Below are 23,777 nucleotides of genomic sequence, written 5' to 3' on the forward strand. Positions count from 1 at the left end.
TCAACTGCGTCATCAGAAGGAATGTCACCCGAAAAGTTGAATACATACTTATGCATCTGTAATATTACTCACTGAATTACCGTAAATATTAATCCAACTCTGTCTCATATTGACCCTTCATTGACCTCACTCAATTTTCTTATGAACGTATAGTACATATGTACTTGCATCTATGTGTAAATTTGTACTTCCTAACACTCTCTTACATTTAGGCATGAATACAGTACACAGTTATTACTCTTGTTTTAGTGGCGCCTTAGTCCCTTGGCTCTAAAAGAAAAAATAATAAAATTATGTGTGTTCGTGAGTTTCTGCGTGCATATGTATGTATGTATGTAGATTTGTCTGTAGTACTTAACAAGTGTTTGTTATTATGCTCGCTTAATTGCTATAATTTTATTGTTAATGTTGCTGTTTTAATCGCTTTTCTTCTGTTGCCTAATAACTTGTTCCCAATTGTTGATCTTCAGAGTGTTCGAAGTGGGTGCCACAGTTCCTCGTTGCATTTGAACTCTCTATACATCCAAATAATCTACGCATTCAATGTAGACATTCGCCACCACTTAGCTTTAGCGAGAAAATGAATACTTAGTTATTTTTAGCCTCTGTCGATATAGGGTGTTTAATTTTTTAAATGAAAAAAAAAAAAATTAGCTTTAATTTTTTTTATTAATTTAAAATTTTTTTTATTAATTTTTAAATTTTTTGTTTTCATTTAACTAATTTAGGCTTATATTCAACCGCTAGTAATTTTTTTCCATCAATGTATTTTAGTTTTTTACACATACATAATGGATACATACATACATACACATCTACATGTGCTAAAGCATTCGCATGCATGTATAGTATATTTTTTGTCTTCTTATTCAATTAAATGCTGTCAATTAATATTATGACGATGTAGATAGAGCTTGGGCAACAACAACACAACTTATCATCGTAGGCACCTTTAGTCAATTATAGCAGGGGTTGAAAGTTCAAGTTTTACATATTTATTTCTATGCATTACACAATTCGTCTACGACTCTTTAATAATAATTCTATGATCCACATGCATGCTGCCGTGGGGTTTCTCGAAAATGCTCGCTGACGAATGCAATTACAGATGACACTGATATCGACTTACAACTGCTTTTGTTAGAAAATAAAAGGAGAAAAAACAACTGCAACAACATATGTACATATCTAAGAGTTTTATGTTGCTACTAAATATAAGGCACTAGCCAACTTTTCCAATGAAATGATACATATACTGTTTAAATCGTCGAAGCTCATTCTTGCACACATTTTTATATGTTCATAGGAATGCCGGATCTACACTCTGTTCCTCTTGTTATTATTCTTATTTCATGACCATTTGACCAAGGGCGCAGCCTCATTAGTTCTTCCTCGCCTCAATTGTACATTAAACTTCAGAAAATTCCCTTTTTTGTGTATCGCATCGCTGAACAAACTGAATGCATTACCCTGCAGGAATCAGGGTAAGCTTTTCTGCTGTTAGTACCTATTATTTATTATATTATGCGAGTACATTCCGTTGGAAAATTATAACATAAAACTTATTTATTACACTACATTGGGAAAAACTGCGTAGCTACGTAGCCACTTTTATACTGAATACTGAAAATTTGTAGAATTTTTATAAATCTTGTATAAAGTTTAAAACTTGGATGAATATGATATTTGTTACAAAATCAACACACATACCTAGAGAGTAGAAAACTTCTTGTGAAAATTAAGTTGTTTTTGAAGTTTTTGTTCATGAAATTGAAGCAGGCGTGCCTTGATAGTGTTCTTGGACTGGTCCTATACATCTATCCTTGGCAAAAAGTACACCCACAGCGACATATGCGGACTATATGGTTGTAATCGCCAAAAATGCTCTTGCCTCCACCGCTTCATCGCGACTGCAGCACAACCGTGACAAAGTCAATACCAGATTGAACAAGTGGCGTATAAAAGCCAACCAAACCAAATCAGTATAGATAACTTTCACAATCCACAAAGACGCCCTCCAGTAACTTAAAATCACTGCCAAATACCTAAATCTGATCAGGCAAAATACCTGGGTATTCAACTCGATAGAAGGCTAACATGGCTTCCACATATATTCTTGAAGCGTAAGCAACTGGATTTAAAACTTCGTGCACATTACTGGCTACTCAGTCGAAAATCTGCACAATATATTTACATATATATACATATTTTTTTAAGTTAAGATTAGTGAATAAATAAAATCGATGTTAAACCTTAATTTATTTCCTACAATTCTTGCTAACAAATTTGTTTTCTAGAATAAATAGTTTTCGAAATTAAAATCCCTGAAAAACATTACTCAAAAGGTTAATAAGCCATAACTGGCAAAAAAGTTACATTTTGTAAAACCACACACTTCAAATTCATCCTAAAAACAATCAAATTTCCAACTAGCAACAGAATCTGAAATTCAAAGATCACGGGCGTATGTAATGCCCCCAATGCGAAAAATCTAACAACTATTATCGGACTTAATTAATTAAAAAAAAAAGGTAAAATAATTGGCTCGTACACTTCTGTTAGGTGTTTGGCCGAGCTCCGCCTCCTATTTGTGGTGTGCGTCTTGGATATTGTTCCACAAAATGGAGGGACCTACAGTTTCAAGCCGACTCCGAACGGCAGATATTTTTATGAGAAGCTTTTTCATGGCAGAAATACACTCGGAGGTTTGCCATTGCCTGGCGAGGGGCGACCGCTATTAGAAAAATGTTTTTATTAATTTTGCTTTCACCGAGATTCGAACCAACGACCTCTCTGTGAATTCCGAATAGTAATCACGCACCAACCCATTCGGGTACGGCGGCCGCCGGCCTATATTTTATCCTCGAAAAAAAGCTATTGATCTCTAATGGAATGTTGAACAATAAAAATCCGTAACTGACAAAATGATCTGCGATCAGCAATTGAGATTCATTCACAACCTGATTTTTTATCAATATAACCTGTATTCTTTTTGCATGCGACCTCCAAAAGAAGATTGGGAATTTATCTGGTAAGCAACACCTCAAAATATCTTACTTGAGTTGATACAACGGATTTTAGTTGAAAGCGCTTAACTTTATGTGACTTGATTAAAAAAAAGATCCTATTGGGCATGAGCCACTGGGAAGTACTTGAGAAACGTCCAACTAAGGAATACACATATAAAACCGCGCCGCATTCATACTACCTAAATTTTTGTTGTTCTTTTGCTTGTTTGCTTATATTTTGATTGAGTTTTTGTGTACAGAAACCAACAAATTGCAAGAACAAAGTACGTGCAAACAAAAAAACAAAACTTGCAAATTTTGTTCTTGTACCACTGCTATCACCTTGTATGGATTCGCCTTGAGTAAAACGAAACTTTCAACTGCCGGATACACAAATAAAATGAAACAAAATGGAGCAACTGTGAGTAAATGCAAAATATAACCGATTTCGGGAATTCGTTTTGCAGGTTGGCTGCAGGAGAAAATTGTAAATATATAAAAATTTTCGTGGCGAATGAGCAACACACCTTTAAATGAATTTATTTACCTTTCAATTGTCACGCAATTACTCATCACCCAATAGATCAATCCAAGGACATTCAACGCGCGCATATTTCCTTGAAGATATGAGCGACAGAGCAAAGCGACAATTCAATTTTTTACTATGTATTCCAGCCTAAACAGTAAAGGCTAAAGATTTTTTTATTTTCAATAGCAAACCATGGGAATAGATTTTTGTTTATTATCCTGCTTAAACTTACCCCAACTTGATAGAGTATGCGGACGCTCTGAGCTGTAATATGTGCCCCACTATGTCGCTGCCTATTATAGCTGTTGTCGTCCTTCTCATATACTGCATAAGGGCTTGTGAATTTTGAAAGCTTTAACAGTTGTTGTTGCTGCAGCAGAGATTCCCGATGATATTTGTGTTGCTGGTGTTCACGTTGTTGTTGTTGCTGTTCGATAATCTGCAACATCTGGCGTGAACGGCGATGATCCGCATTATGTTCATGTTGTTGATGCTGTTGCGGCACACCTGCTGCCGTATAATGCAAATCTGTTGCAATCGGTTGTATAGTTGATGCGGTTTTTGTTGTTGCCGCTTGTTGCACATACGCTTTTGCATTCGCTGTGGAATATTCCAAGCTTCTAAGTCGGGTATTATTATTTATGCTGCTATCATCGGCCGCGCTGTTTGCTGCGGCTGCTGTTGCTGTTGCCGTCAGCTCGTACACTTCAAGCGGTAGACGTGTCGACCAAGCGGTACATAGTTGTTGGGAGCACAACAACACTGCCAGGATGGTGTGTGGCCACATTTTGTTTTTTTTCCCTTTATTTATTTAATATATTATATTTTTATTTTTATTTTTTAAGTTTCGGAACGAAAATTGATTTTATTCCAATATAGTTTTTTTATATTTTCTTATTTCATTCACTGGTTAGTGACTTATTGCTGATTTCTTATTTTATAATTATAGAAGTTGTTGTTGTTGCAGTATATTAGCTTTTTTTTTGGCGCAACTTTTGCAATTTTTGTTGTTAGTTTGTTTTATTTGTAATTTGTTTGTATGTGTGTTTTTGGTTGCTTGCAACTGCAGTGTTATTCGTTTCGTCAGCACAATTTTATATACAAATATAGGCACCTCTATGCAATCGCAAACTGCACTCGATTCGCATCAATACAATTTTTAAACGATTTTTGTTTGGCTGAAAACGGTTGGGTTTACTGTGTGGTTGTTGCTGCCTGCATACATAAATATATGTTTACAATGGAAGCTTATGATTGCATTCATTCAAATGTATGCATGTAGGTATGTATGTATAAATGAGCTATGTAAAAATGTGCTTATGTGAAACAACTTTTCAGCAAATCTGTAATTTTGCTTCTGCACAGTTTACAATTTCCTGAAAGTTTCCTCGGCAACGGGTTCGCCCATTATTAAATAATTTTTTTTTTATATAATATTCGTAAAATAAGTTTGTGCAAAATCTTTGACACTTCTAAAATTATTTTACTATCTAAATACATATACGAGTATGTGTATGCATACGTTTTTAAGTATTTGTTATAAAATTTTTTATAAAACTCAAATTAAATTTTTTTCTCCATTAAGAAAAAAAAAACGTTTAGAACTATTTTCTAAATTAGTTTTTACCATTAAAATTATAGTTATTGTATTTTCAATTTTGTTATTATTGTTTTTGGAATTTTTATTCCCAAATTTTATTCTCAAACGCTTTGTTTTTCGGCTTGAACTCCTATAGTAAACAATTTTGTTTATGATGTTTTTTTTCGAGTTTCCTTATTTTAAACTACACTTTTTTATATTATTACTTGCTTTCTTTGGTCTTCATTTTTGTTTTGTATGTGGATTGTTGAATTATTTACAAAGAAGTAAAATAATATCTGAGTTTCCTTTTCTTTATTAAGTAGTTTTCTTCCACAATTTCGTAAAAAGGAAAAATATTTTGTTCAAAAATTGTTTACTCCTGTTTCTGTTGACTTTTTTAATTACCTATAGATTTTAAGTCGCAATTTACTTTGTTTTTTCGTTTTGCAACGGTTATTATACCTATATACTTTTATGAAAATTTTTTGTTTTGATAATTTATTTGCAACTACTTTTATAATTTTTTCTTTATTTGTTTCTAAAGTATTCTCTGTAAACAGTTGTTAGTCTTTCGGCATTTTATTTGGGTTTTTTTTGTAAACAAAATTTATTGACTGTCTCTTACTAAAAACTATTATGCAGAACCCAAAGTTCTTTATTTGTTTTAATTATGTATTCTATTTTTAATAGTTTTGTGTTTTTCCGATATTTCTTGTTTTTGTTGTTGTTGCCTTTCTTCTGTGTTTTTAGAGATTAAAATCTGCTGTGGTGTTTTGGTTTTTTTTTTTTGTTTTGTTTTCTGAGGCTTGATCGTTTAATTACCGCGCCAGTTAAATTATTTTCCGCCTGATTGCAATCGAAAATTAGTTAAACATTATGTCATTCAGTCAACCAGTGAATTGTTGTTGTCTCGATATTTCTTTAGTATGGCTGGTTTTTAGAATTTGAGTAAATACTCTATCAAAGTCGTTCAAAATCTATTTTTCTTGCGCACAAAAATGTCCTTTCTTCGAAAAGAAAAACCAAAAGTTTGTTCAAAAATTTTGCTTCGATTGTACATAAACACATCCATACATACACTTGTTCCTATTCACATACCCATGAATTCGATAGATCGAAATCACGTCCGTTGTCGTCGTCGTTGGCGCATTTGGTCGCGAGCCGCGTAACTCGAAAAACTAGTCGTTGAAAAAATAACTACTATAGATAGGTACTACATACATAGATACACACATATGTACACACAGGCATGCATTCAAACACATGTGTAGCATAGGTAGAGTCGTCACCAAGTATTTATTGAATGAAGTAGGTACGCGCGCACATTTACAACTTGTTTTCATTCATTCATGAAAAACTTCATTGATCGCACACGATAGCAGCAATAACAACTACTCATTCCAACAACGACGCTGGTAGAGCTTTGACTCCCTCGCCGGCGCGAAAATCAACTTCACTTCGCCACTGAGAATGTCGTTGAATGAGATTTTCGTGAAAAAAAAATCTCAATATCCAATTTTCTTTCAATAGAAGTCTTTGTTTTCAAAGTCCTTAGAAATTATGCGTGTATATACAGTTAGTTCCTTAATACCAATCGGATTTATATTTAATTTATTTCGTATTCGTTAGTGTTGTAATTTGTAACGTTTCATTAAAACACAAATATTTCGCTTGCCACTTCGACTTCACTTTTCGAACTGATCAAACAAACTGAAAGATACAAAAACCAGCAATGTTCGCATTTGCTTATCGTTCGTCGCAAAGTACGTACATACATGCATATGCTTATAGTGTCTTACGTCGATGATGACGTTGACAGCGACGACGACGCAACCAGCGCTTAAGCAACGAATGCCTTACTGTCGTCGTGGTAGTAGCCGTTGTCAATGGGCGATCATTCGTCGCAATGGTGGTCGTGCTGTTCGTGCTTGCGGTTAACGTATACACGACTATGAAAAACTTGAATGAAAACTAATACAAGCGCACAACGTGGCCACAGCCACACCAGCGCACTCTCGCATGCACACACATTTTGTTGCTGTTGTTTACCTGATCAATGCAATTCCAATTTATGTCTGCCATATACATATACCCTTCACCGTATTGCTTAAACGGGCAGCACTCGGAGCAGAGTCGTAGCCGCAGCTGCACGTCTGCCGTCTGTTCACTACTGCATACAAACACATGCATACGTTTCCGCTCCCCTCTGCCACTTGTTTAAGAAACATTTCATGAATGAGCGCTCGAATATATGAATGAATTGTAAGCAATTGGATGTTTGCATATATGTATATATGTATGAATATTACATTGGTGTAAGAGTCTGTCGTTGCTGCTGCTTCTGCTGTCGCCGCTGTTGGCTCACAGCATCCACCACAACATCAGTACCATTCTTATTCACTTCTGAACGAAGTAGAGGTAGAGCGTTTTATTTTTTTTTCTCCGCAGTGCTTGCGGTTAAATTATTTTTATTACTGTTTTTAGCTAGCTAGTGGCTGGTTGTTATAGCTCACTTTTGCGCAGCCGTAAAGTGTCCGTTTGTAGGGTTGCCAGTTGTTTATGGAAATCTGTTGGAAAAACGTATGAAGAAATTTTCATTCGAGGTCATCAAGTTCTTTATAGTAAACGCACAGTTTTAGATATGAATAAAACAGACTAAAACTAGGATGCCTTGGCACAAGTTTAACTGTCTAGAATACCTCCACAGAAATAAGTAGGATATACGTATGTATGAGTAGTAGTAGAATGGTTAATATACAGGATGGTATATATATATCCGCCATATAACTTTACGGAATTAAAAATGCTATAAAAAAGAAACTACTCAATAGTTTTCCAAACTGTTTTTTTTTAATTTGAAGTACAATCCTTCCGGTTAATGATGGAACACAACTTCATTCATATGGCTGCCTCGGCTAGCCATGCACCATCCCATACGATCGGTCCAATTTTTCAACACATTTTCGTCTCAATGATGTCTCCGAAATGTCCAATAGTTGAGAACGACGGTGAACTGATGTTCCTGGTGATTCACGAACACTCTCGGCCACAGCAGCAATATTTTCGGGTGTACGCACGGTTTTTCGTCGGTCACGCGTTGGTTTGTCAATAAGCAACCCAGTTTCTCTTACTTTTTTCGCAAAGTAACGCACCTACGCTTCATTCGGTGCTTTTCTTCTTCCCATTGCCGTACGTAATTTTCGTACACATTCTGCCATATTACCATGATTTTCAAAGTAATGTCGCAATATATTCCAGCATTCTTTGAGCGCATACACAAACAAATCAAATCAGATGACAGCTAAGTGTTACCATTCTTCAAATAACTAGGTATTATTTCAAATCCGTAACGATAGATGGCGGGCCCTTTACATATATGGTCGACCAAAGATTCGGGGACATAGGAACTCGGGATTAATGGAAATAACATTCACATTGGAATGATATAGAAATTTCGGTAACAGATTTAAAATCGTCGCTAAAAATTAGGCTATTGTGAGTTGTAATATTGGTTCCTATAGGTATTGTTACATTAGGATTCCACTAGGTCTATTGTTCTCCTAGTTTTCCTCAAGTAAACTATACCATCTAAATATATAAAAAAGGTGCTTGGGGAAAACATTAAATTATTCCACGTGATAATTGCTCATTTATAGCCTTGAAGTTTGCGCTAAACTGTAGTTAAACATTTCAATTATATATACTTATATATATATATAATATCGGGAATTGTTCATATGTCTTAATTTTTTTTTTTTGCTGGAATGTTGGTACAACTGTCCTCTATAGTGTCGCAGAGTTTGAGCGTGATCTGTCAACTAGCTTGTTTTTGGCATTTAATTATATCAGTCATCCGCAGGTGTACTCTGCGATTTTCACTATGGATAAAAATATCAAACAAAGAATTTGTGTTAAAATTTGTGTTTTGAATGGGATTTTGTGTGTCGCATCGTTGAAAATATTGCAGGAAGCGTATAGTGAGTGCGCTTTATCAAAAACACGGGTCTATGAGTGGTATAAGGCTTTTGCAGAGGGCCGAGAACTAGTTCATGATCTGGTGGCCCACCAACGTCTTCAACGGACGAAAACGTCGACAAAGTCAAGGAAATGGCTGGAAAACCATCATTTAAGTTTGGCTCGTTCCAAGAGAGTTGAATTTCTTTCAAAAAATTCAACGGAAGAAGGTGGCTAAAGACATGCTTGACCAAGTGAATCAGACCCAACGTTTATCCAGCGCATCATAACAGGTGATGAGACGTGGGTATATGAGTTTGACAGGCAAACCAGTCATCAGGCAACTCGATGGCGCTATCTACATGAGCCGAAACCCTAAAAACCACGTCAAAGTGGGTCAAAGTGAAAGTCATGCTACTCGTTTTTTGTGATTATCATGATGTTGTGCAATCGGAATTCGTTCCAAATGGTTCTACGGTAAATAAAGAATATTATTTGGAAGTAATACGACGTTTGAGAGAGAAGGTGCGAAGGAAACAGCTCAATTTGTGGAAAGAAAACTCACACAGGGCTCATATTATGAACACTTTTTTCACCAAAAACTCAAACAAATATTGTAATTTTTGGCTTAACCCTCTATCCAGTAAGACCGTCTACAGAAGGTCATCATAAAACCCTCCTTGGTTTTATATGGAATTTTCTTTTTCGTGTGAGACGGCATGGCTGCCTTGAAACGGCTATGACGGAACCATTCCAAATCATTTATACTGTTCATTTGTTTCATTTTGATGTTTATCGTCAGTTTAGTAATGGCCGTCGTTGAAATCAGTCGAAAAAAATATACTTGTACAAAATTTCATCTTTTAGTTTGTGAAAAAGTGACCAAACATTGCAGAAATTTCTTCAAAAATTTAAAACAGGTATGTTTCTTCATCACAGTGAAATAATCATTCACATTCAATTTTAGATGTTACCTAGCATTATACGGTGAAATGAACGATAAAAACTTCGTCTTATTGTATTGAATTTAAAATTTCTTTGCTTTAATTTTTACGCTTAATCCAGAAAGACCGTTTGTAGATGATCTATCTTTTTTGTTATCTGGCGAGTGGACAAACACAGGTAATGTAAAATAGACTAAAAATTCGTTTTTAGCGTACCAAAATTAACGTTATATGAATTAATATATATGATTACATGATTTTTTGACGATTATTTATAGTTTGCTCGATAGAGGGTTAATGACTACGTCATCAAACAAATTTACGTATTTGGGCTGTAGAGTAATCGGAAACCATTCAAGAACACCACTACATCCGTTGAAAACAGTGTAACGGTAAATGCTATCACACTATGATAAACAATGTTTGATGCTGGAAAATGAAACCCGTGCTGCGTCATCGTTCCGGTGAGCTATTTATCTTTCGTCTCGGATCAGTGGTTTGGCCAGCAAGATAGTGGGATATCACACCTTTGGTCTTTTATTTGTGAGTGTATGTAAACTCTAAATGCTTTGAGAATAAACCAACTTCGATTGAGGCATTGAAATCCAACTTTACTAAAGTTATTCACGAGATACCAACCGAAGTCCTCCAGCGAGTCACTCAAAATTGGTGTTTCCGGATGGTCGTACTACGGCGAAGTTGCGACTAACATAGGAAAGGGATTATAGATATATATTGGCACTTACACCCTTTTTGGGTGTTTGGCCAAGCTCCTCGTTCTTATTTGTGCCGTGCGTCTTGATATTCTTTCACAAATGGAAGGACCTACAGATTTAAACCGACTCCGAACGGCAAATGGCTTTTATGAGGAGCTTTTCATGGTAGAAATACATTCGGAGATTTGCCATTCTCTGCCGACGAGCGACGGCTATTAGAAAAAATCTACGGCAGCCGAAAAGGGATTATCTTTAAAAAATAAATGTCATGATTGGTTCTACACAAAAAAAAATAAAGATTACCCAATAAATTTGAATTTTGGTTGTTTTATTTCAATTAAAAATCCGATACCTCTAAATTGATCACCCTTTAGAAAGGGTTCTCCCATAAAAGGGGTTATCTATTGTTATCGAGAGATGATGAACGATTTTTTATGGCCGGAATTGGATGGTATTGATCTGGACAACATCTATTTTCAACAAGACGGCGCTGCGAGCCACACAAGCAAAAAACCGTGTTATCTCTCGAAGAGGTGATCACAATTGGCCAACGAGAACTTTTGATTTAACAACTTGTGACTTTTTTCTCGTGAAAGAGAACTTCTACGCCAACAGCCCAGTGTCGATTCAAGACCTCAAAGATGTAATTCGAGAAGCTATCGAGGGCATAGGGCAGCCACTTTGCTATTCGGTTATGGAAAATTTCATGAAAAGGATATTGTCCTGTAAGTGTGGTCGTGGTGCGTGATGTTATTTTCCACTATTAGCGGCATACCTTCCTCTTTATAATGAAATAAACATCCGATCATTTACATTAAAAGATAGCATTATTCTTTGAATATCAAAATAACACTTCTTATTGAAAAACCCTTTACGTCACTGCGTATGAACAACGACTGATTGGAAGAGCATAAGAATACGTATGAAGTGAGTTGGTACAATTTTGCTATCAAGTTGGTTGACACCAGATCTGCCTCTGGACTGATTTTTCTAATATTATATATATTTCATGGCTATACAAAGTTTTAGCCGATCTTCAAGTCAAGTTGGTTACGAAACAACATCCGTCATACAAATTATGTGTATTTTACGAGGCCATGCCTGATGAGTTGATCCAACTCATTCAAACTTGTTTAAGCTCAAAGCTCCTACCATACCGCCATAGCCTTAGCCATAGCAATATTTATGTCATCAATTATCGGTGCCATTGCCATGAACAGCTGATATTTAGATATAGTATCACATTTGTGCAGTTCGAAGTGCAGAGAAAATAACTTCAAGTCTCTATGGTTATGACGGAATTATAGTATGGCAACTCTAATCGATTACAGTGTTGCCCATATGTTGGTTCGATCAGCAAATTTATAGCGTACTGGTTCTGGCACCTCTACTTTGGGCTTTAATCAACGTCATCGTCAACGTCCATGCTTCGAGTAAAATAGGCTACACATTAGTGGGATACAGAGTCCTACTCATTTATGTTATTAGGTTGTGTCATTAATTCATTATCCGCTGGAACGGTCGCATTTAGATAAATATTCTTTAACCGACATTATCGACCGATCTCCGATAATCATTCGAGTATACTTGGGTCATTCTACGTCCGCAGTTCGATCGCGTGTACGTACCGAGCCAAATTTGGTAGTGCTGTTTTCTGTACACCCACTTTTCTACAGCGGATGTCCAACCAGCGAATTTGATGGCAATGCTTCTTCCATTGTGGCCGTTGCTGCTGCTATTGCTGTTGTTGATGATCTTTTGTTGCCTTTAGCTTCCACTTTATTGAATCGTCTTCTCTGTAATCTGCTAAAACTTCTACTTCAATGTTGTTCTTGTAGTTTTTGTGACTTGTTTATTTATCAGCCTGTCCATTCATGCGGCGAGTGTTTGTCCGTCCAACAACGTTCCGACCCGGTTCGCTTCGACCAGAGTGCGTTTGTCGCTTATTACTACGCGTTTCCCCGCCTTATTTGCTGATGCAACTGTTGTTGCTATTTTTCTTCCTTTACGGAGTGGCTTTCATTTTAGTTGTTGTTATTGTTTTTGCACATTCTTGGTTTGTCATTTTTACTACGACCGGAAACTAGTTCCTTTTGTTGTTGTTCATTTAGTTTCATCTTTGGCTGGTTTGGTCCGTTCGTCGTCATGTTATTTACGCGCTTTGTTTTTGTTGCCGATGTTTTGATTTTCTTCTTCTATCACTTTTTAACATACTTTTTTCGCTTCTCTTGCTGTTTCTGCGTCGCGTGGTCGTTGCCACAGTCACTGCCACCACTGTCCGTTCTGTACGCCGTGACGTGTTGTTATTTGGTATTCTCCATTTCAAATTATTTACCGTCGATTCGAATGGTCTGTTTACCTGCTGCGCCGCACTGCCGCTATCGTCGGCTTTACCCGTTTACCCAACCATGGCCAAGATGAGAGGAGTTAGCGCGTCTGCCAATCGACCAACGAACGTCCGGTCCAGCGCCGGTCAACTTGCTTCAACACTTTCAAGAATATTCTGGCCGCTGGCTCTTTCTCGAAGACTTCGTATATTGCTGTTTTTTGTTGCTTTATCATGCATACATAAGTATGTGTGTGCCCATGTGTCTACAGATATCATGACGAGCATCTATTGTTGTTGTTATTTTCAGCGCGCTCCATTAGCTCATTTGGAGCTTGGCAAAATAACCAAACCCCACGGCTGTGCCCATCACTGTGGATTGATTCTCTCCAGCTGCGACTGTTGGCTGGTTGTTTGTATCTGCGTTTGCATTTGTTTTAAATGTGCGCATGCCAAACCGGTCACAATAATAACAATAACCACATTGGATGCTGTATAATGAATGAATGAATGAAAAACAGGAATAGTTTGGTCGTCAAGAGCTTCCTGTCCGCGTGCTTAGACAGTCTCCGACGTTTTTGTCGGTTGCAACATATTTTTATTTGTAAGTAAAAAAAAAATACCGGCCTTGTTTTGTATTGTAACAGTATTCTTAGGTTTGTAAGTTTTTGTATAAATTAGCTTTAGCTCACTTCATTTCCAAGGCTCCTTAAAAAATTTTTATTGGTTTTAGTTATAAAATTCATGTGCAAGTGGGCAAATTCGTTACAAGCGTGGGTAGTTTATAAGGGCACGTTTTAATTGCTGACGGAGAAGAAACAGAGCTTTAAGCCTGACGATAATGACGAAATATTTTAAACCATGGAGCGAGAATTCTCCAATATAAAGAACCTGATCTCGAGGTCATGGATGTTGGATTACATTAATTATAATACGAAGAGCTGCATCACTTTTGTAGAGGCGAGGTTGGGATGCATTTTGTCTGAAGGACGTGGCAACACTGATTATAATTATAATAGAACAGCGAAGATGTTGTTGTTGTTGTAGCAGTCCGGTTGGGACCAGAGGGAGAGGGGTGTAAGATGAGTGAGTTTGATTGGGCATGTAAAAAGATGGTTGGTGTATTGCGGGGTACTTTCACATACCGGACATATGTATGTTTAGTATGTCGAGGTCAATTCTGGATAGGTAGGAGTTTAACCTACTACAGTATCCAGAACGTAATTGTGCCAAGGTTACGCAGGACTCTCGAGGACGCTGAAGCTCTTCGTCTGCAATGGGTGGTGCTTGGAAGAAGATGACCTTGAATGGTGTTTAAGCTGAACTTCTTCAATCTGAAGTTTAAGGTTTAAGTTTTTAGCCGCCTCTAAACACTCAGTGGGCTTTCGTTAGAAAGCCTTTACATCTTCAAAGCAAAAATATACCTAGAAATTTGCTATTCTTTACTGAGAAAACATGTTTTACTGACCGCTATTAAATTTCTTATAACAGGTCAAGCAAATATATCTGACAAGCTACCTTGGCAGTGCTATCTGAAGTGACTTTTGTTTGCTGATACTATAGTGCGCATGAGTTCCTTGACTATCTGCGGTCTGCTCTTAGATAGGTGGGCTGACATCGGAAACGAACGAAAAGAGATAACAGAACCACAACTACTAATAATGGGTTTCTTAGCCGGACCCATTTTGGATGGGCGTTTATGTGGTAAGATTCAAAATAACTTCGATCCTCTTTTGCTATTTGGATAATGATGAAGTGGAATCATCTCATCATCTTCTGCACAGTTTGGCTACTTCTTACTATATCTCAGGAGGTATGAGCCTTGTGGAATTTTTATTGATCTTCATCCTGAGTATGTACTCAGCACAATCCACTAGAAAATTGGTCCTTTAAATATGGGGACTGCGGAATTGATTATCTTAATATCAGACAAAGTTTTATCTAGTGTATTCTGTGAGGCACAGAAAATCATCTGTCACTGATATTAACATTAGCATCGACTGAAAATTTACAACTCTCGTTAAAGGAAAAACACGAAGCTCGATTAGTGAGGCTCGAAATGAAAAATAAACATATGACTTCTCATAAAAACTAACTTAATTAATTGTATTGACATAGCGATTTCTGTCGGAGCAGTAGGAATGAAGAAAATGCAGAATTCTAGTTCCTTTCTTCCAAATTTCTTCTTGCTCGGTGTTCCTGGAAACGCTGATTGAGATTTAGCATAAGATATGTAAGAATAGGGCTGGCCATCACAATGAATATCTGTACTGCTGAATGAACTTCATCACTGAGCATCTTGTCTATCCTCACCCAACCTACAAACGAATAGAATATAAGAGAACAGAAAAAGGAACTCTCAGAATCTTTTGTATTATAAATTTTATACGAAATGACTCCTTATTGTTATTTATATATTTTCTTTGATGCTGAAGAAGAAAGTTCGATCTTCAGAAATGGTTAAGTTGAACCACCTTTATAGAAGCATACAACTGCTGGCGATCTCAATAGCTGCGACAAATAACCGGGCCTTCTGATGTAATAATGTTGCATTTATTCCGCCCTGCACCAAGACTGTCAAATTTTCATGTTCTACCATTTGCAAAACGTGAGGATGAGCCTCGTCCAGCTGATTTTAATTTGTATATGTACACAAATTGATCAAAATCTTTATGCGAGAATTTTAATTTTTACAGAAAAATTTAATAAATAATACGAAAATTTCATTATTTCAATACATAATTCATGGAAGTGTTGTTATTGAAATCTGCAACGTTTGCAACTATTCGCCTAAAAGAAAGATTCAATTCAATTGTTCAATTCCCTTCTGAATTTGCCTTAGCGCATGGAAGCTTTTTTTCAATGTGCGATAATGGAAGCAAGGATTTGAGGTTTTCTATACGTAAACGACCTTGGCTTTGAATACATTTAACACCACCTCTCCTTAAAACTGCTTCAGCTTCGGCTTTGTCACCGAAAAATCATTGATCTTCTGATCTTACTCTGGAGAGATATTTTTTTGGCTTGTCCAGAGAATCCGTCAACGTTTTTAACTTCGGTATAAATTGCACCCATTTATTCATAAACGTCTTTGAGTTTTGAAAATAGTTTGCTGCAAATGTACGTTACATTTTAGGACCTTTAGGGTGTGTACATGGGAGGAGCACTGCTACAAATCGCATTCTAAATTTCTTACAAGACTAACAAATTGCATAACGCGAAAAACAGCAAGTACATTTTTTTATAACGGAACTCTTTTACCGATCTCGCTTCTTTAGAGAGATGTTAGGGGTAAGCTTATGTTTAAGCCTAAGAAAATTTGGTTTTTGGTTCAGATTTTGATAATCAGAATAATCAGCTTTTTTTACTTGACTAAACCTCAGAAAAAATACATAATTATATAGGTAGTGTAAGGTCTCGTTTTATGCGGATTATTTTTATGCGATTTTGAAGTTGTGCGGTTTGCATTTCATCCAAAAATTTATTGGAGCATTATCGCGAAGTTTAATTACTGATTACATTTTCAGAAAAGAAAGAGCTACACCGAACGAAAACGAAGTCTGTGAAAAACCATCACCTTTACCGCAAATCCTAATTCTCGTATATATTACAGAGTCATATGGATATTGATGTTCTTCATTTCTTTAGAAATAGTCAAAATTCAAAATATAGGGGCTCGAAATCCAGCTTTGCTTCCATGAAGTTTTTGTTTAGAATTGCCATTGGCATACTTCAATCACCAAAAAAAAAAAAAGTCGGTGAAAAACAAATTGACTCACCCCAATATCATTAATAGAAGTTATAGACTCGCTCTCTCTGCAGTTTTCAGCACTAATATCTTAGCAGAATTTGTTCATTTGTTTTTATTTGTTTTAATGTAAGCTTATTTCAAATACTTATGCATGTACTAATGCGTGTTTTATAATCGAATCTTGTTTTCTATTCGCAGGAAAAATGTACGCTGTAATTGGCCGACGCCATGGAAAAATTCTATCTGGTGATCTGACTCAGGGCAGTGGTAATTTTTCAGTAATGGCTATATTACCAGTCATTGAGTCGTTCAATTTCGCACAAGAGATACGCAAGCAAACCTCGGGCTTAGCTAGTCCACAATTGGTGTTCAGTCATTGGGAGGTAAGACAAGATGAAAATGGTTTAAGCAAATAAATCTGCATTTAATTTTTTTTTGTTGCAAATTTGACACCAAAAATAAATCTTTATTAAATCGGTAGACCTCTCATCATATGAGCCCTTGATTTTGAAAGTCGACTAAGTCAAAATTTTTAAAAATCGAGTTTATCAGCTACTTGTTTTCTAATCCTAATGAACTAACATAATCTGAAGAGATTAGCAGTATCCCATGAAAATTAACTCGTAAAATTGAGTGTATTTTTTGGTTGTTAAACAAAATACGGAAACTGTTCATTTTGATAGTCGACTAAGTCAGTTCGTTGAGAAATTTTGGAAAATAAATAATAATTTTGTAATGCCTTCAGATAACGATTCAGGTATGATCAAGTAATCATTTAAATGTAGAAACGTACTATTTATAGTTAATTGTAGACATTGTACTGCGAAGAAGTTTAAGTAATGCTCAAAAGAAATGTAAACGAATAAGAGCAATATCGTCTTCAGATGAATCAACTGATACTGTGAAAGTGAATTCGGAACCCCTACAAATGGAAGAAATCAACATGAAATCAAGAAAGAGGAGCCGAAATCAACTTAATTATGCACAAAATATAAGAAAAATGAAGAGAAATAGTGGAGAGGAATATGAAACAAAAAAGTCTAAGCTTGTGAGTGGTAAACTTTTCGAACATAAAGATTGCCGTTGTTCCAAACAATGTATAAATGCAATTGGATATGAAGATAGGAAAGCAAATTTTGATTTTTTTTGGAAATTAGCAAGTTTTGAAAAACAGAATTTGTTTCTGCACGGTTTGGTTCGAAAACTATCAATAAAGCAAAGACGACCCAGAAATGAAGAAGGATATATGAGAGAATGTAGTTATAAGTATCATATAAATTTACGGAATTCAGAAGTTTCCATTTGTAGAATTTTTTTTTTGGATACTTTTAAAATATCTTACGGAAGATTAAACGGTGCCTTAAATGCCAAATCACCTGGAATGGATTTACGTGGCAAAATGCTTGGTTCATCTAGAAAAACAGATGAAGATAAAATTAAAGTGGTACGAGAACATATTCTGAGTTTTCCAGCATGTGAGAGCCATTACACGAGATCACATCACACTTCAGGTCGAAAGTATTTAAGTGCTGACTTAGATATCCGAAAAATGTATGAGCTGTATGTGAAAAAATGTGATGAAAATAATATATCACGTGTGAAGGAGTGGACTTACAGGAAAATTTTCAATACGGAGTTCAACTTAAATTTTCATACTCCTCGTAAAGACACTTGCCAAAAGTGTGATTCACTAAAACTAAAAATAGAAGCATCCAGTAACGAAGACGAGAAGTTGCATCTTATGGAAATTCGTGATTCACATCTTATCAGTGCCGAACAGGCCAGAAAAAGTTTAACAGATGACATACAAAAAGCAAAAGATAACCCGAGTGAATATTACGGTTTCCCATTTGATCTACAGAAAGCACTTGCGTATCCAAAACTTTCTGTTTCGGTAGCTTATTATAAGCGCAACATATATATATACAATTTGGGGTTTTATAATTTCCACAATGAAAATGCTAAAATGTATGTATAGGATGAAACAATCGCTTCAAGTGGATCACAGGAAGTTGCGTCCTGCATCTTAAAGCACATTCAGGACATTACCACTCAAAAGCACGTCATAGCTTACAGTGATGCCTGCACAGGACAAAATCGTAACATCAATATAGCTTTAGTTTGGTTAAAAATTGTACAGTCATTTGATAACAATGTTGAAACTGTTGATCATAAATCTATGGTATCCGGCCATTCTTTTTTGCCAAATGATCGCGATTTTGGTATGATAGAAACTAAAATTAAAAAATCGAATTATTTATACATACCTGAGCATTATTATAATTTAATAGAAGTATGTAAAAAAAAACCCATTTTTGGTGGTACAAATGGCTCAAAAAAAATTCATTTCGACAAAACAACTAAAAGATTCAACGAATAATAGAAAGAAAAACACCAATGGAGAAGCTGTGTCTTGGCTAAAAATTCAATGGATCAGATTTCTAAAAAATTCTTCATATAAGATGTTTTATAAAACTTCCTTAGATGACAATTCCGAATTCAAAATATTAGACCTCTCACCTAAAATAGGAAGACCTAAAATATACAAAAATATTGATTTGCTTCCATTGTACACAACTATTAGACCAATAACAAAAGAAAAACATAAAGATATGATGGATTTACTACCCTATATCCCACCAATTTTTCACAAACACTTTACTTCCCTAAATATGTATTAACAAATAATTTACTTTGTTACAATGAAATGAGTTTGAATAAAATGTTAATTACTATAATAAAAATGTTTCCTTGGAATAAGTCATTTATAAAGTCATTCTGTTAATTTTGAAAGTCGACTAAGTCATTTGCAACCTTTCAAAAGCACATATCCAGTTAAAAGTGGTTATAAATTTCACAACCATAATAAATTCTTGTTTGTTGGCACTACTTTACTGTCGAAAAATCATTTTCCATAGTGCAAAAATATTTTTTAATCCTTTAAAACGCAAAACTCTAATTATCTCGAAACAAGGAAAATATAACTTAGTCGACTTTCAAAATCAAGGGCTCATATCAATTCAATAAAATAAACTGTTGTGTAAAGAGCATTTAATCTTAGTTTTAGCGCAACTACAAATGGATTTGCATGTGAAAATTAGAATTCGTTCTAATTTTCTGTGGTTTTTGCGAATCACTATAATTTGCATTTAGTATTGGTTTAGTAGCGCAACTAATCATCTATTACAGATTGTCATAACGTATTCCTGCGCTTGAAGCTAAGCTAACTTCCATTTAGCTGATCAGCTAAACTGTTGTTATCTAATATCCATTTAATTTTTCGCTTCTTATTTATCGTCGTTGACACATTCGGTCACAGTTGATCGATCCAAAGCCAATGACTCCTTCCCTACTAATTAAATCAGTTGCTGAATAAAGTTGGTCTTACGAGCCATCAATCGCTGTAGTTATGAAAAAGTGAGCTTTTATCTTGCAAAGTCTGGAAGACACCGTAAAAATTATTAATACCGTGTCGTAATACCATTTACCTTATTTCCTACTAATTATGAAAGGGGCTAAAATTGAAAGCATAACCAATATACTAAATCACCGTTTGTCACAGTGCGGTGGCACAATTCTGCTAGCTGACCGGCTGATTGGTTGGCTGGCTGGCTGGCCGGTGTTCGAAAGGCAGCTGTTTTAATTGCCTTCCAAATGATTAACCAATGTTTCTGTTCTTTTAGCCTTCATTCTTTCAGTATTCTTTCGCTGTTGCCAAGCAAATTCGTATTGCAAATTAATGGCGCGTTGCTAATATTATGTGGTTTTTTATGATAAACTTCTCAGTTGGACGTCTGTAAGCAGCTTGGAAAGTTCTTTATTTGTTGTCTCGCCCAGAGCTCGATAATAATGAGGATAATGTTGCCGCTTTACGTTTTTGCTAGCCTCTTTTTTTGTATTGGTTTTTCTCCGTATTTGATTTTGTTTTCATGGTTTGTCGTAGCTGTATGATGCAAACCCAGCAACAGCTGTGAAATTTTAAATTTATTGACTATTACGCTTTGCCAGATTTAAGTATGTAAATATACATTCATGATAGAAATACAAAAAATAATGGATATTAAATATTTGCATATTGTGGGTATCAGAATATCATCTGTCAAAAACAGTGACACTACCATTCAGAACCAAAATATTGAGCTTCGATTGTGTAACTAAATAACGCCTTGAACCCGTCCAGTTCCTAAGTAAACTGTGCTTATACTTATATAGGACCAAAGTTTTCGGATTATAACCGCCCTAAAGATCTAAATAATTCTTGGATTGTTTATAAAATATAGATCTTTCGGACTCTCTCTTCTTTACCTCACCAAGATGCTTTATAATACTATTACAGAATAAAGCGCGCAAAATGATGTTTTTATAATGGCTCTCCTGATGCTTTTCGTATCTACTGGAACTAAATATGGCCACATTTTCCATTTGAACTAATAACAGACCAGCAATTTTAACCTTGTGACGTTAATTGTTCACAAAAATAGCATTTTAGTAACATTTCCGAAAATTTCCACACAATTTTACTCAGGGAACGCTCTGAATCCTGTGTGAGCATTCTCATCCAGAGATGCGGTAATTTTTTATTAGGGGAATTAAGGAATTGTGCGCAAACTTTTACTATGACTCAAAACTTTGCAAAACTAAATAATTATAGTTTTCAAAAGTCGCAACGATAGAAAGGACACAATTCTAGTTTTTAGAAAATAACAACCAGCGATTGTTCGTGAGCTCGAGCACCTTAAAGTAAATAAAGTTTTTATTTATCGGACCATTACTCATTACAATGATACTGATACCGAAACGTCATGGAGGTGGTAATCGAAAGTCTGTAACGACACGTAAAATGGTTCAAAAAATAAATAAGCGACTTGACCGAAAGTGGTCAATTTCCGAATATTGTGTTTTCTGTAAAGGTAGGCGCTCTCCAATCCTTTTCATCGAGCATGGCGTCAAAGTAAATGCGAAATATTATCGGAAAAGTATTCTGGAGGTTGCTTTGAAGCTGTGGGCAAACAAACACTTCGGTGGCAGACCATAGACGTTTCAACAGGACTCGTCACCGTCTCACAAAGCTCGAGTGAACCGAAAGGCTCTAAAATTCACCAGATTCGAATACGATGGATTATTCTCTTTGGGCCATTTGGAAGAGTAAGGTCCGACCTATAAGATTCCCAGTCTCGAGGCGCTGAAAAAAGCCATTGTCCACGAGTGGGCCAAAGAGAATTATCCATCGGATTCGTGTCTGGTGAATTTGGGAGCCTTTTTGTGGTCGTTATGAATTTCGAAATGTTGTTTTATAGCCATTCTTATATTAAAATGGAAATCTAATGCATTTATGTGGCACATTTATTTTCGAAGAACATAAACAAGCTTTAACTCATTCGTGCATAGAAAATACAAACATAAAAACTTAGCAAAATACATGACAAAAATGAACTCGGATTTATATAAAGTAGAGTTAGGCAAATCATATTTAAGAAAAAGCAATATAACTAATGTTTAGTGGGCAAGACTTTATTTTTTCTCACAGCATTCATTCTTCTTGGCATGGACTCGAGCAGCTTCTTGCATGTTGAAGGATCTATTTTCCCCCGCTCTTCTTTAATAGTATTTTCTAGGTCTTTCTTGTCTCTAATAACGTGCTTTTCAGTTGTGTTTTCAAATGTGCCCACAGATGTTCAATTAAGTTGATGTCTGGAGATTGTTGAGGTGTTTCAAGTACTTTAGGGCAGTTTTAAATAAGCCATTGACGGACATCAAGTGCCTTTTGCTTGAAATCGTTGTCTTGATAGTACTGGAAATTATCCTTATTTCCTAACTTTTCAGCACTTTGGACCAAATTTTCTTTCATAATTGTTAGCTATTGTTTGTGGTCCATATTGCCGTTAATGAAGCACGAATATCTAGTACCAGCAGCGGATGTACAACCCCATACCATTACCGACCCACCCCCATGTTTAACTGTCGGGCGTCATTTTTCCCCCGCAACTCTTCATTAGGTCTTCTTCACATATATGATTGTCCATGCGACCTAAATATGTTAAAATTGCTTTCGTCTGCAAATGAAACGTGCTTCCGGAATTCGAAATCCTTATCACCACCGAAAAATCGATTTCCTATTCGAAATCCTTATTATTTTCCCATAACGCTTTGCGAATTTTATTCGCTTGTGTTGGTTAACCTCGTTGATGAAAGGGTTTTTTCGTGCAGCTCTTCCATTATAACTATCCTTTCGCAACACTATATGTATATTTTCGAGTTTGCTGTTAATGTTAAGGTGTTGGGCGACTACTTTTGTGAACTTAGGAGCGCTCAAATTTGTATTTTTCTCAATTTCTTGCACTGCCCACCGTTCATCTTCATCCGAAAACAGTTTTGGTCGCCCCGATTTCTTCTCATTTTCCACGGCTTTTGTTTCTTTGAAACGTTTTACCACGCCGTATACAGTCGAACGGGGTCTATCCAGTATTTCTGCGATTTCCCGAATGGTTTTACACTTTTCATAATGACTAATAATCAAATTTCTGACTTCAATTGAGCTTTGTCCACGCGTCTACCCATGTTTATAATTTTACTTTAATTTATTACGTTTGGTTCTTTCTTTGCACTGTTCCACAGAGGTAAAATTAATTGTGGGATTCCCCGTTTTAAATGCCAGATGTTCGACTTTTTTTTTACATCAATTGAGAATGAGAACGCTGCATGATAAAGTTTTTATAACAAGGAAGAAATGGATACGTAAATTATTTAAACTATTTTTTAAATCCTATTTGAATACCCAATAAAATTAATTAATTAATTAAAAATAAAAATATTTAACTTGCATTTTTTACAAAAATTTTGAATTTGAAGCATCTAGAAAGGTTGTACATACCAATTATATATTTGCGTACGAATATAATTTTAATCGTACATTAATTACATGCAAGTATGTAGGTGTGTATCTTTATGCAAAATTGAATCCGCCAAA

At 35.6% G+C, this 23,777-nt stretch overlaps 2 protein-coding genes across 2 annotated transcripts in view; one reads left to right on the forward strand and one right to left on the reverse strand.

The window, feature by feature from the left end:
* The window catches only part of LOC129240347 (protein giant-lens), a 55,457-nt gene extending 51,133 nt beyond the window's left edge, over positions 1-4,324 (reverse strand). Inside the window, exon 1 of the mRNA XM_054876100.1 lies at positions 3,770-4,324. Coding sequence (XP_054732075.1) covers positions 3,770-4,324 — 555 coding nt within the window. The remainder of the gene's footprint in view (positions 1-3,769) is intronic.
* The window catches only part of LOC129240348 (elongation factor-like GTPase 1), a 120,954-nt gene that overhangs the window by 65,821 nt on the left and 31,356 nt on the right, over positions 1-23,777 (forward strand). Inside the window, exon 2 of the mRNA XM_054876102.1 lies at positions 17,009-17,193. Coding sequence (XP_054732077.1) covers positions 17,014-17,193 — 180 coding nt within the window. The 5' untranslated portion in view covers positions 17,009-17,013. The remainder of the gene's footprint in view (positions 1-17,008; positions 17,194-23,777) is intronic.

Source organism: Anastrepha obliqua, chromosome 3, assembly GCF_027943255.1.
Source record: "Anastrepha obliqua isolate idAnaObli1 chromosome 3, idAnaObli1_1.0, whole genome shotgun sequence".
In the NCBI taxonomy this organism is placed as follows: Eukaryota; Metazoa; Arthropoda; class Insecta; order Diptera; family Tephritidae; genus Anastrepha; species Anastrepha obliqua.